Source organism: Pagrus pagrus, assembly GCF_965226575.1.
Source record: "Pagrus pagrus genome assembly, chromosome: 17".
NCBI lineage: Eukaryota > Metazoa > Chordata > Actinopteri > Spariformes > Sparidae > Pagrus > Pagrus pagrus.
In genome coordinates this window covers 25315791-25330249 of record NC_140201.1, presented here as the reverse complement: position 1 = coordinate 25330249, position 14459 = coordinate 25315791, and the positions used below count along the sequence as shown (strand labels likewise).

General features: G+C 39.6%; 1 protein-coding gene across 2 annotated transcripts in view; it reads left to right on the top strand.

Annotated features, from left to right (window-relative positions):
- Positions 1-14459, top strand: part of top2b (DNA topoisomerase II beta) — a 33084-nt gene that overhangs the window by 17919 nt on the left and 706 nt on the right. The window contains exons 20-35 of one of the 2 annotated variants that reach the window (XM_084379427.1): positions 27-175; positions 385-616; positions 2728-2862; positions 3015-3215; positions 3326-3521; positions 3598-3689; positions 3961-4113; positions 4296-4379; positions 5994-6188; positions 6272-6398; positions 6864-7028; positions 9886-10105; positions 10669-10751; positions 11470-11565; positions 11860-11988; positions 12095-12180. In XM_084379427.1, the coding sequence (XP_084235553.1) occupies positions 27-175; positions 385-616; positions 2728-2862; positions 3015-3215; positions 3326-3521; positions 3598-3689; positions 3961-4113; positions 4296-4379; positions 5994-6188; positions 6272-6398; positions 6864-7028; positions 9886-10105; positions 10669-10751; positions 11470-11565; positions 11860-11988; positions 12095-12180 (2343 nt within the window). Of the gene's footprint in view, positions 1-26; positions 176-384; positions 617-2727; positions 2863-3014; positions 3216-3325; positions 3522-3597; positions 3690-3960; positions 4114-4295; positions 4380-5993; positions 6189-6271; positions 6399-6863; positions 7029-9885; positions 10106-10668; positions 10752-11469; positions 11566-11856; positions 11989-12094; positions 12181-14459 lie in introns of both variants that reach the window. The other variant, XM_084379426.1, reaches the window with a different exon arrangement.

Genomic DNA, 14459 nt, shown 5'->3' with positions numbered 1-14459 from the left:
TATCCATTTCCCATTTGTCCCTGTAGCAAGCTCTCATGATGACCATAGTGAACTTGGCCCAGAACTTTGTGGGCAGTAACAACGTGAACATCCTGCAGCCACTGGGTCAGTTTGGTACTCGCATCAATGGAGGCAAAGATGCTGCCAGCCCCCGTTACATCTTCACCATGCTCAGGTAAAGCAACAGTGAACACAACAGTTCAGATTCTTTTGTATGTGCCAGTTTAAAATTTTACATAATCTTCTATGTCTTCATGCCTTTTTTATGACAAATTATAATATTTTTCACCCAGTTAGTTTCTTGACTAAAACCTTTGTATAAACTCTAAAATAAGGATTATTTTGAAAACTTAAGTCTTAAAATGTTGGTCTCATTTCCCACAGTCCTCTTGCCAAGCTGTTGTTTCCAGCGATGGATTTCAACCTGCTCAAGTTCCTGTATGATGACAACCAAAAGGTGGAACCTGAGTGGTACATTCCCATTATTCCTATGGTGCTGGTGAATGGTGCTGAGGGCATCGGGACAGGCTGGGCGTGTAAGATCTCCAACTATGACCCCCGAGAGATCGTCAACAACATCAACCGCTTGCTCAACAACCAGGACCCCCTGCCAATGGTAAGCACTCAGAGCCTGAGTGACTGATATCTGATTGATTATTGGTAGAGTTGTGTGATATGATGATCATAACCCTGTCACACTGAGGTAGCTTTATCCTTATCATCTCTGGTTGTATTTGACTATCAAGGGCAAAGTTGCCAACCTATGAGCAGAACGGCTGAATGTCATGAAGGGATTTACAAAATTTCTTTATGTCGGTGTAATGACATAGGTCTATTTATTGGATATTTAATTCTGTCAATATGATTCCATTCTATATGTTGTTTGTCTGCAGACTAGGGCTGCAACTAACGACTATTTTAATAGTCGACTAGTCACCGACTATTGAAACGATTAGTCGACTAATCGGATAATTATTAATTTTTTCTTAAATTTAGCATGAGGTTGCTTTAATTATGTGGCAAATGATAATAAACACAAGAAAGGTGGGTCGGTTTTAACAACTGACATTTGAAGATACACAGCTGAAAAAGCATTCAGAGTTGTCCAAATTCAAGTTGAAAACATGGACTGTGTGATACAACCTGGACACAAACCTGTCATGGTGGACAGACCAGGTTTAAAATCAACATGAGGCTCAGGCTATGTCGTTCAGTTTATTCATACTAAGAAAAGTTAGCATATCCACATGGTCTCGTGTGAGGCTTGCTCTCTTCTGGGAGCAGATATTTCCTGCTGCTGAGAAGATTCGCTCTGCCGGGGTGGATGTTGCAGGAATGCACAGAAGAGAGCGGCCTCATATCATAGATGAGCATCTGCAACACTGACAGTGAGGGCAGTCGCCTGTTGCGGGGTGCACGTCTGCCTCTTTTGCAGAAAGGGGTCCAAGGTGGCTCTCTTCTTCGGACTGCATGCATTTAATTTATATTACGTTCGTCAGGCACAGTCAGGCATAACGTTAAAGCTCTCTTTTAAAGCGAAAATACGCTTATAAAATGTACAATGTACATCAAAACTTGAATCTTACCGAGGCGAGTCGGACTCCGTTTCGTTCAACTGCCCGCCGTGCTTTCTCTTTAAATGTTCGTGCATCACCGAGGTGCTGCCATGATACGCAAGGTCTGCTTTGCAAACCTTGCAAGTAATCTTTTTATTCGCCGTATCCAGGCTAAAATGCTCCCAAACTTTAGAAGTTGATTTCTGTGTACGTTACCGCTCGTCAGAGACGCTATTGCGCATGTGCGACTCAGCAGAGATTGTAATGAAGTGAGATGCCTCACTCTGTTGGAAAAACATGTCTAGCGACGAATGTCGACAATGGAATTCATTGTCGACAATTTCTATTATCGATTTTTGTCGACGAATCGTTGCAGCCCTACTGCAGACCAGCTCTCAATTACATTCCCAGAAAATCCATATCACAGCATTTATCAATACATATCTAAATATGTCCTATATAGATTATTTATCCATCTCTAACCATGAATAATTTGATAAACAGTGGAAGTGGTTTATTAAACAAAATCACTAGTGGACAGGAATCACACTCCTGAATTCAGTGAGCAATTTATGGATAAATAAGAATCCAAGAAAGATGGCTAATCTGAAAAATGTGAGAGCCTTAAATTCTAACTACAACCAACAGGATAGTCACTCCTGAATCCAGAGCCTCACTCTTGTTAAGCTCACTTAAGGACCAATAAAATCTGAATGTCAGTGGTAGTGACAATAGTTAAATAGTCAAAAAGACATGAAAGATTAAATGTCTCAATGCCATAACCTCTAGTGTTGCCAAGCCAGCCAACAGTATAATGAAGTGACTTGGATTTCAGATCAATGGGCTGAGAAATCGATTTGTTTACTCCTGCAATGATTCAAATAAAAGTTGTCAAGAATTAGGAGTCTGAATGTAGTTTTGCTCGACAATGCTTTTCCTAAAATTCAATCACATTGTTGTGGAAACAAAACAAAAAGGAACACTTTTGGCAGCTCTGACCACATTTTCTTGGCTGATAAGCTTGCTGGCAGTACACAGATCCAAGGCTTGTTGCTTGTAGTGTGGATGCAGACAGCAGACCGTTTGCTTCAAAAGTTGATGTATTTCTTTAGATGAACAATTACATCGTTCTCTCTGTTTTTCTTTCTGTCTAATTGTTGTCCCCAAACAGCTTCCCAGCTATAAAAACTTCAAAGGTGTGATCCATGAACTGGGGCAGAACCAGTACCTGGTCAGTGGAGAGGTGTCGGTCATCGACAGAAACACCATCGAGATTACTGAACTTCCTGTTCGGACATGGACACAGGTACAGTTCAGCCTCTTTTTCTCCATATGAAGAGCTGCAAAATTTTATGATAGTAGGAAACAATACCAAACAATAATAATAGGATGTGTGGTAAATCTTGATGTGTATGAATTGAAAGATGTTTCACTGCATTTCTTCCCTCTTGTGTTCAGGCCTATAAGGAGTCTGTGCTGGAGCCCATGCTGCAGGGCAGTGACAAAACACCAGCTCTCATCAATGATTATAAGGAATATCACACAGACACCACAGTCAAGTTTATGGTCCGCATGTCTGAGGAGAAACTGGCCCAGGCTGAGGCAGCTGGTCTTCACAAAGTCTTCAAGCTGCAGTCCAGTCTCACCTGCAACTCCATGGTAAACTGATCTCAGTTCAACCTCAAGCGAAATACTATTCATTGGAAAGTGTTGTCTGTAACCCTCTGTTAGTGTGTCATTAACTGATTATTAAACCATGTGATCCTCAGGTGCTGTTTGACCACATGGGATGTCTAAAGAGGTACGATTCAGTCCAGGACATCCTCAAGGAGTTCTATGAGCTACGCCTGCACTACTACAAACTGAGAAAGGACTGGTTGGTGGGCAGCCTGGGCGCAGAGGCCAACAAACTGTCCAACCAAGCTCGCTTTGTGCTGGAAAAGATCGAAGGAAAAGTTTCAATCGGTAAGAAGTCTCTTTTACAGAGTAGTTGTGAGAGGCGGTATAGTTTCTTTTCTAACCTGTATTTTTATGTGAACAGAGAACAAATCCAAGCGTGAGCTAATACGCATGCTGGTCCAGAAAGGCTATGAGTCAGATCCTGTGGCTGCCTGGTCCAAGGCTCAAGAAAAGGTACTGTTAGAATGGCTGAACATACATCTACACATATTCACACAGCAACATGACCGAAAGTAAGAATTAATTCAGCCTGGAATAAAAAGAAGAAGTAATTATGCAACGGAAACAAATAGCTTCAGTAATAGTTCTGTTGTAGTCTTTGCTGTAGCTATTAAAACAAACACAAGAGACGGTCTTGCACCACTCCTTGGACTGCACATTACAGTCTGTCAGTAAATACACATTCATCACGGCAGCATAACTTAGTTTCTGTTTTCTCTGACAGGCTCAGGAAGATTACAAAGACGGAAACGAGAGCGACGGCTCGGTGGACTCTGGTTCCTCGTCAGGGCCAAACTTCAACTACATCCTCAACATGCCTCTATGGTGCCTGACTAAAGAGAGGGTGGAGGAGCTGCTCAAGCAGAGGGACCACAAGGTATTATTAATCATTGTACTATTTCTGTTTATCTCCTCATTCACAGTTTAATCTCACAAAGACACCTGTCAGGGTTTTTTGGTTATTGTAGTGACAGTGATGACCAGAGTTACAGATTTAGTGGATGATGTGGTATATTTGACATGTGAAGATTAACAAAGTGAATGTGTGCTGATGTACAGAGAGGAGAGCTGAATGACCTCCAGAAGAAATTCCCAGAGGATCTGTGGAAGGAGGACCTGGCAGTGTTCATCGAGGAGCTCGATGTAAGTCCTGTGTTTTATGTTTTTATTGATGTCTCAGCACACAACACTGGCACACCTGTGAAAGGTGATAGTTTACTTCAGGGCTTGATGGGCTTTAACTGCAAGTTGTTGAGAAATTGTTAATAATGGACCACTCTCTTCTCGAACAGAAATGCTGTTACAGAGTTAGCTTCATTGTTGGTCAGCCCACTCTCATGGGTACTATCTATCTACTCCTTAAATTTGAAGCTATACAGCCAGGTGGATGTTAGCTCAGCTTAACATAAAGACAGACAGCAGGGGGAAACAGTAAGCCTGACTGTGTCCAAAGGCAACAAAATTCACCTAGCAGCACATCTAAAACTCACTGATTAATATATTATATTGTTTTAATCTGTTTAAAAGCCAAAGTGTAAAAATGTCTCAGAAATATACAGGCTAGTTGTTTCCCCCTGCTTCTAATGATTTATAGCCTCATATTTCATTGGACAGTCATGAGACTGATATAGATGTTCTCATCTGTCTTTCCACCACAAGGCAAATACGCGTATTTCATAAAACATGTTCAGTTATACTGACTGAATAATATAGTGAGTCCCAGGGTCCCGCAGATGGTATATTGAGTGGGTCCCAGGGACATTCGGTGGGTCCCCAATAAAATATGTGATTTCTGACAAATTATAGTGTTAAAAATTAAAGCACTGGCACATCTAGGGCTGCTTCCTGGAAGTTGATGAGTGAGTGAGTCAGTCAGTCAGAGACTGATTTTGTCGGTCAGGGTACATTAAAAAAACAGAATAAAACAATACAGTAGATGCTTACAAAAATGCAACAGGCATAACATCCCAATGAGGAATTTTATATAGGAGGACCATAAATATACTTTTATATTAGCTGCCACATAAGTTAATGAAACATCCAACTGACAACATGTGATGGTGGTTAGCTGATGAGAGAAGCTGCAATTTAGAGGCACCAAATCCTAATCTGCCCTAGGGCACCAAAATGTTTTGCCGACCCATGTTCTTGACAGCGCTGTCAGGAGATGCTCCGTGTTGCACTGGGATATTATAACTGAACGCGAGTCTGAGGCTACAAGTAAAAACATACTGATGCTAATGTAGGCTGATAAAGAAGTTTAGTTCGGTGCTGAACTGATAAAAAAGATGAATAGTTGAATCTTAGTTGAACAGTGAAATCTAATTCGTCTGAAAAAATCTTGAGTCGAGTAAAGCCCTATCACATCAGGCTACTTCAAAAATTCAAATTCAAATAAATAAAATAGTGGTTTATTTCTACATTTTTTGTACACCAAGTTTGTAGCTTTGATACCAACAAAAAGTAGAATTTATTGGAATGAATGGATAAATGAAAACAGTTTTCCTGAGCAGAGTTGCTCTTAGTCACAACTACACAAATCAGTGGAAATGTACATTATTCTTAATTATGCATGTAAGATATTTGAGTGCAGGTAATTCCACCCCACGTTTTCTACCTGGCCTTTATTAGTGTTCATGCTGGCCACTCTGCCATTATATAGATACTGGCTTCTTTTTGAGAATCAACTGTATTGAGAAAGTTAAAAGTTGTATAACTTAACTAATATAAACTATATAACTTATTTTTCTGTGTCAGAAACTGGAGGCCCAGGAGCGAGAGGAGCAGAGTTTAGGCAAGGCCATCAAACTGGTGAAGGGAAAGGTGGGCAAACCCAAAGCGAAGAAGATGAACCTGGAGGAGACAATGCCCTCTCCATTTGGTCGCAGGGTGGAGCCTCCTACTCAGGCACTCAAATCTGACGCAGCCAAGAAACTGACCAAAAAAAAGAAGGTAACAACTCATGATGTAATCCTGAAATAAGAAGAGTCTGGAATCAGGGTTTAGGATTGTTACAGGTTTTGTTTTTCTCTCAGGGTGACACAGACCCAGCGGTGAAGTTGGAGTTTGATGATGATGGTTTAGGCGGCGAGGGAGGAACAGGAGAAAATGCTGCAGCCAAACCAAAGGCTCCACGTGTCAAGAAAGAGAAGAAAGAGCCTGGTCAGTACTAAACTGAAAGCTTCATCTATTCCATCAAACATGTTCAATTGGTTTCTTTCTGACTTGACATTTCAATTATTTAACAATTGCCATTTCTGTCCTAATGTCAAAGTACTGAATTAAAAAACTCCAATTGGGAAAAAAAGCTAAATGTATTTCCGAAGAATGAAGTTGAGGGATGTAAGAAATGATGGAATTAGACTGACTGTATCAGTACATCAATGATTTATCAGCACGGACAGATATTTGTCAACTGCAAATATCCAGAGGTGATGCAGCCTTGTTTCTCCCAGGTATTCTGTGTTGGACTGGTTTGAACATAGCTATTACCCTGGGCTTCTTTGACGTTTTGTACTGCAGTGAGAAAACTGAAATCTATTATAAAACAGCCAGGAGCTCCTCAGTCCTAAGTGGGAATGCTTACAGTCAACAAACACGCTGGTAATCTTGTTTACTGTGTTGCAGGAGCGCCCAGAGTGAGAAAACCTCCAGCACCCAAAGGTGCTGCCTCTGCTAAAAAGGTGAAGAAGAGAAACCCCTGGTCTGAAGATGAGTCCAAGTCAGAAAGCGACCTGGAGAACTCCAGTCAGCTCATTATCCCCAGAGAGAACAAGTCCCAGAGGGCATCAGGTAAAGTTAGCCCATTAAATCTAGTATGAATATTCACTGTCATCACTAGAGATGTTCTATATATTGGGCCGATGTTAGAAACATTTATATTATTGACTGTTTATCGGTATCAGTGAAATTCTTGCTGATAGTAGAACTGATAATGTGAAGCCATACTGCTTTCACTGACTTAAGAAGTGCAGCATTTGCAAACTCTTAAAATTGGTTTACAATCCACCAACAGATGAAAAAAAAGAAAAGCCCATTGTGCTCATGATGTCTGCTGCTGAACTGCTGCACCTGTGTAGAACCATCACTGTAGACTAGAGAGCCAAACATGTTGTCGCTGGTGTGGACGTTAATACAGTCTTAATGGAAGACAACCCAACTGCAATTTACAACACATGTTCCACAAGAGTTCAAGTAAATAACTACATCTAAGCCTTTCTTACCCTCAGATGTGCATAAACCACAGGAAAGGAGCTCCTTTTTAAAATCCATAAATGTGAAATTATGAAATATCGGTATCGGCAATGAGAAGTGGGTAATTATCAGTTATTGGCTGAAAGAAATCCATGTGCATCCCTTGTCATAAGTAGAACCACCGTCATACTTATTTATAGTTGAAACATAACATAGCTGCAAACTCCTGATACTAAAAACTGCCATTTTTAGTATCACCCAGGTAGTCGTGGGCGATGTGGCTGAAAAGTCTATCACGATAGTGAAGTTTCCTAATGGTCGATATCGATAATTATTGATACTTTTTAACAACCTGTCCTATTTTTTTTAATCATTTTTAAAGACCAGACGAAAAGCATTGAATTTAACCTCTTTATTTTGAATTTAACCAGGTTATTAAGGCACACAGGTTATAATGTTTATGTCAGCACAACAAGGAAACAAAAAACACACAAATAACATGATGCAAATAAATAAAAATACTGCCATACCGGCAGGCTGACCTGTCCTTCTTTATTCACAACTTCCTCTTCATCAGCATAAATTTCCTCACTCGCTGTTGTGCTTGTAGCATGCTCAATTATCAAGGGATTTGACAGGCTGTTTATGAGCTGGGGCCATATTTGTTTTACGTTTCCATTGGATTTCATTTAATGCATACGCATGAAGCTAACAAACATTTTTTCAAACTATTTTCTTATTGCTATCGATGACATGTTGCTATCATTTTATGGCCCAGGCCAACACCCAGGTCAAACACAGTGCATTTGAGATCAGAGCCGCCACACAGTCAGAAACAAAGGCTCTGATTGGTTGACAAGTCAGGAACACAGCCTCTGATTCATCTACAATCGTGGATGGTTAGTGGACAAAACAAGGAATTCTGGATTCATTTTACAAAGACAGTCCAGTGTGTCAAGGCAGGATTACAAAGCTTCTAAAGGTTTACAGTCACACTGGAGCCCTCGTTACCATTGGCTTCAGGACAAAAGCATTTTTCTGGCAAGCAGAATTCCAGAGATGTTTTTGTGTATGACATTGAAGACCCCAGAGTTAACTTAATGTTACATAACACATCACATTAACCTTTCACTTGGCCGATCGGGAATTACACATGCACCAACACAAAGTTTACTTGCCCTGGACAAGCTTTCATGTCAGGCACAAGGTACCAGCATTATGTGAAGTAATATATAAGATATATATGCATCAATTAAATCAGCTCCACCAGCTTTACCAACAGCAAAATTAAAGCATTGAACACATTAATGCATCAATATTCACCGCTATAATCCAATAATATCCAATAATATAATCTGATATGGACCATTCTGCATAATGAGTACTTGTTCTTTTGTTAGGCCTTCTTCAAATATATGCTAATACTTAAGTAAAAGTACCTAAGTAACTTTTTCATTGCAGGACTTTTATCTAAAAAGTATTTCTGCACTTTGGTATTGCGAGTTGCAAACATGCATAAGAAAGAATACATGATGTGTGTTCTCCTTCCGCTAAAACTAGTTTATCAAACCAAGATGTTTTTTTCTCATATTCTCAACTCAAAACTCTCCAAAAGGCTTCATCTGCTCATTAAAATCCCTAAAAAGCCCCCCACGCTTTATATCACGTCACCTATTTTATTCTACAGTTTGCAGGTCTGATATTAAGCGGTCAATCTGGTGATGTTTTATTTTTTTTCCTCTTGTCAACAAATGTCATGAAAAGACTCAAACCAACAACGGATGTATCTGCTCTGTGCCATGGAGCTCTGTTGTTGTCTAAAAAGTATGAAAAACACATCTGTGAGCCACACGTTTCTTCATTCTCATGACTGTGCACACTGCAGTCTATTTAGACTTAATCGTGCACACACATCGCCCAGGTGCCATCATGGACACATTTATTTTGATTATGAATACAGATTCTATCACCCAGCTAGAGACAGGAGAAATTTTTACAGTGTCTTATAATTTCACCGTTCTTGTATTTTTTAGACGAGAGGAACTGAGTCCATTCACTGTTCTTACCAACATATTTGAATAAATAAAAGTTTATACATTTACAGTGTATCCCTTGAGACTTATTTGCTGTTGCTTGTTTAACTGTTACAGCATCCATTCTGTATGTGTCGGTCTCCGTTTCTCTTTTAATACAAGTTTTTTGATGTGACCCATCGCCAGCAGGTTTCACAGTACAACAGGGTGATTGGTAGCATTTCATTTCAATCCATTTAAAGGTGCCTGAAGCCAAAAATAACTTGTGAACTGGCTCTACGTCTGATAAGCCTCTGTCAGCTTCAAGTGTCTGAGGACAGTCTGATGCAACCCAGCCGCAACATGAAGAATTATTACATAAGGCACCAAAATCCACTGCGATTATAATGAGGTTTGGCACACACTCTGCTCCTGTCTTTCAGCTTCCAAGCCAAAATACACATTCGACTTCTCAGAGGAGGAGGATGAGGAAGAGGCTGACGAAGAGGAGAACGGTGACGATGATGTGGCCTCTTCTCCAAGGAGATCTTTCAAAGATGACTTCACGTCCTCTGAGACCAAGGAGCGCTTCAGTGACCATAATGATGATGACGACGATGACGACAACGAAGTCTCCAGCTCTCCCCCCAAACAAAAACCCACGTAAGATTAAAGGAAATGCATTTAGTTGGATTGCAGCCATTCTTTGGGACGTCATTCTGTGCCCTCAAGATGTTCACTATGTAACCATTTAGTCATGTCCTGAAAGTTCAGATCTAATCAGGGATCTCTGTTGCATGCCCTTGTCTCCTCCAACATTTCCTGTCATATCTAGACTGTTTGCTATAACAGCTCGCTTCTTAGCTACTTCCATCATCAGCTGCAAAAAAAAAAATTATCGAATTAAGAATGTTATTGAGTAAGACTTTTTAAAGCAAGTCTTCTGGATGTAGTCTGATGAGGTATATGATCGGCTGCTTTCTACTGTTCCCTGTTTTTCTGGCGTGTTTGTGATGATGACCATGACACACATGGGGGGAAAAAATACAAAGGCAAACTTGTGTTGTGGCAATGTGAAAGGAATAAAATTGCCTACGTTTAGCTGGTTTGCCCTCGTTTAGAAAATAACTATATGTACGCACTCACTTTGGTATGAAAATGGTATAATAAAAATATATACAGTGTAGAAGAGAAATGGTGAATATGTTTCCTCTGCTCCCCTGAAGGTCTGCACCTGTAGCTAAAAAGAAGGAGACAACCAGCATCTTCTCATCCAAGCCAGCCTTCTCTGAAAAAAGCAACGACAGCGGTGAGTACGAGCTCAGTGTTAGTGTGCAGTCACACCTGTCTAGTGATATGATTATTTTGTCTATGTGATGACAAAAAATTGTCAATCAACAGAACTTTCTAAACTTATATTTTAGACTATAACAATATTATAGGCCAATATTGAATAATCTCATAATGGATGTTTTGGTCTGTAAAATGGTAAAAAATAATTTTTATAATCAGAGTTTTGTGAGACCAGCACTGCAGTCTAAAACTCAAGATATTCATTTAACAGTCATGTAAGACAAAGCAGCATGAACATATTTAGATTTAAGATGTTTTGACAAGAGAGTTTTGGCATTTTCTCTTCAATAATGATTTGCTTACATAATGGTTACTGACGGCACCCTTTTCTGCATTGGATACTGCAACCAGTTAAGACATTTCTGTTGTGGTTGTGTTGAATCCTTAACTGTAATAAATTCTCAGTGTTTCATAAAAGCAACATTATCAGATTACTTTGTTTGCACAGAGGATGCAATCATGAGATAATTAATTGTAACATAGGAAACAACAGACAAGATGTGAAGAAAGTGAATGCACAAGATTAAAGATGCACTTAATGTTTACATTGACTTCACAATGAGTGCCAAGCATTGTGGGTGGGGATGAAGTTATATGCACCCATTCAGAATCTGTGCATCCAGGAGTTATTTGCAGAGAAAGAGCAGCAGCTGAACTTCTGTGTTGTCTTGTAGATGGATCCAAGTCTGACAGTGATGATGACAATGGCCCAGTGTTCTCCACATACTCCAGCAGCTCTGCGTTTGACAAACTATCGCCAGCAAAGAAAGGTAATAGCTCACTTTGTTCACCAGAGGGAGCTCTAACATAGCAGCATAGATAGCTAACGCCATAAGACAAGGGAGACGGGGTGGTTGTAAAACTTGTTCATGAATTCAGTGACACTTGAGCTCATTGTTATATGCATATTATAAAGACAGTGTGTGACTCATCAAAGCGTGATACTATTAGAGTGTACAAAGTGGAGGTGGTGAAAAGCTTCTGACATGATCGATTGTTGTTGGTAAGTCACCATGTGTAAGCAGTATTTAATGCCCTGGTTTTTAATGTGTTTTCTGAAGCAGCTAAAAAGCCCTCGGATGCAGCTCCCAAACCCAAGAAGCCACCAGCACCAAAAGCAAAGAAACCAGACAAATCCATCTGGGACTCTGACTCGGACACTGGGTCCAAGAAGCCAGCACCAGCTCTTAAAGGTACAGCACAGATTCTTTGTTTCTCTACCAAAAAACCCCAGAATATGTCAATCAAATTCACACCACTGATTGTGAATGTTATGGTCACGTTTTCTTCTGGTGGTAGGTAAAGGCAGGGGGAGGAAGAGGAAGGGCTCCGGCTCTGAAGAGGATTACAGTCCAGTGAAGAAAGTGGCAAAGCCTCCCAGCAGAGTGAGTATATCTGTCTGTATTTATCAGATGCATTGCTGGTGTCTGACGTGTAAAATGTATATGCTGCTACTTTGAACATCAGTGATGGGAAAGAAATTGAACAGGGACTCCTCCTGCTGTGTACATGGTGCTCTGTGTGGCCTGATGTTCTGTTTGATAAAGTTTACATTTTCATTGACAACAAATGCCGACTGTGCAGTCCTCAGCAACCAGATAGAAATGTCAAAAGTCTTCTGCTAAAGAAATGCAGAAAGTGAAAAAGTGGTTTGAAAGTTCCAATACCAAGAACAGTTTCTTCTCATTATCGAAAAACTAGAAAGTGTTTTTGTTAATCCATTATTTTAGATATATTATTAAAAACAAATAAATCATCTTTTGGCCAATACACAAAAACATCACCTAATGTCTCCTAACCCATCGCTGAAATATTTTCTTTTTTTATTGAATTGTGTTTTCCATTAGTTTGTAAAAGTAGTGAATGGATGAAGGCCATTTCATCCTCTGAGTATTCAACAGAACTACTCAAGCCACAAACACAGCTAAACTGAAGGTCTGTGAGGTCGCGAAACAACACATGCTGGAATAACAGCTAAAGTATCCACAGGACCTGAAGAACAGCATGTCATCTTCATCGGAGATCATCATAGGCCCACACAGCAAAGAACATAATGTATATATCAATGGATCAAGGTTCAAGGTTCATTTATTGTCATATCACAACACAGGGTTGTACAACAGAATGCAAGTTGTAGTCCCTTTGTGCTACAAAAGATATAAAAAAATGTTATGGTGGAGTTGAAGAAGAGTTCAGGGGTCTCCTGCCCTGAGGAAACGAGCTGCTCTGTAGTTTGGTGGTATGACAGCAGATACTTATGTATCTTTTTCCAGATGGCAGCAGTGTGAACAGACTGTGGTTGGGGTGTGTGTTGTCTTTTAGTATCCTTTGGGCTCTGTGCAGACATGCAGGAGTTGTAGGATTTTAACTTCAGATTCCACAGTATGTACCTCTTTCAGATGTGAAATGTTTTGATGCTGGTGCCAATATGATACCTAAGTTTCTGACTGATTTTAATCAAATACTGACATTGATATTTGAGTTTATAAAGTCTGCTAACAGTGTGTCAGTCAATAATATTGTTTTTACATAAACACACAATATAAAGAAACTTATTTGCTAAGGAACATTTCAGTCTGGTTCAGGGATGATTCTGTAATCAGACCTTTAGGGCTGCAAAGCTCCCACACATTTAAAATCTACTAATGAGCTGAACAGTTTCAGTTTTACCACGAAAACAATGTTCTCCATCCGTCCACTTTCTCATTTGGTTCTTGCTCTCTCTCTGTTCTTCCTCTCCTTCCACGTCTTCCCCTTTTGCACTGACACTTTGTGTCACACACAAACATACTGTATGCAGCTAGAAGATGATATATAATCTGATAATAAATAAAGCAGAATATATATAAATATATATAAATGCAGGGTATTTATGATGAGATGTGAGTTGTCATCAGTTCATGTTCACTTATTTCAGCTGTCTTTAGCCGGTCCAGTCCGCTCTGTAATGCTTGTTTGTTTTGGAGAGAATGTGCGCCTGGCCTGCTGAAGTCCCTCATAGTGAGACCTCTATCCACAGCGTGTTAGCAGTACATCCACTATAAACAGACAGAGAGGAGAGAAACTAGTGCCACAGTGAATAATAGAAAAAAATGCAGATAGGACTCACAATGAGCTAAAATGAGTGTACATGCAGTGAATAACATAACATTTTTGTTTTGTTTTTTTGAGGGGTGGGAAAATAATAATGATAAATAATATATCATAATGAAGAAAATAATGATAATCATTATATTTTCAGAGGTGTTGAGATGAAATATAGGTTTGCTTGAGCACCCTTAAAAGAGTCTAAAATGGCCTATGATGTGGTCGTTAAAGAAATGTGAGCAAGATATGACCTTAAAACATTTCTATTTCAGGTGTTTACAGGAAGTTGTTGTTACTTTTCAATTGTTACATATTTGCAACCAAGTAATACAAGTTGATAAATCAGCCAGGATCATTTGTCAGTCCAGCTCTTGTTACCCCTCCTTTTTTTTTTGTGAATATTTTCTACAAAACCTTTTAAGTTCATATAAGAAATCAAAGTTGTCAATTATGTCTGTACTCAAGCAGCCACAGATGAACTTTGCCAAGGAAATGTTGTTTTAAATTAAACTGAGGTTATAAATCAGAAGCTGATCTGATGAAGAGAAATAATGATCAAAAATTCATCGACAGCTTT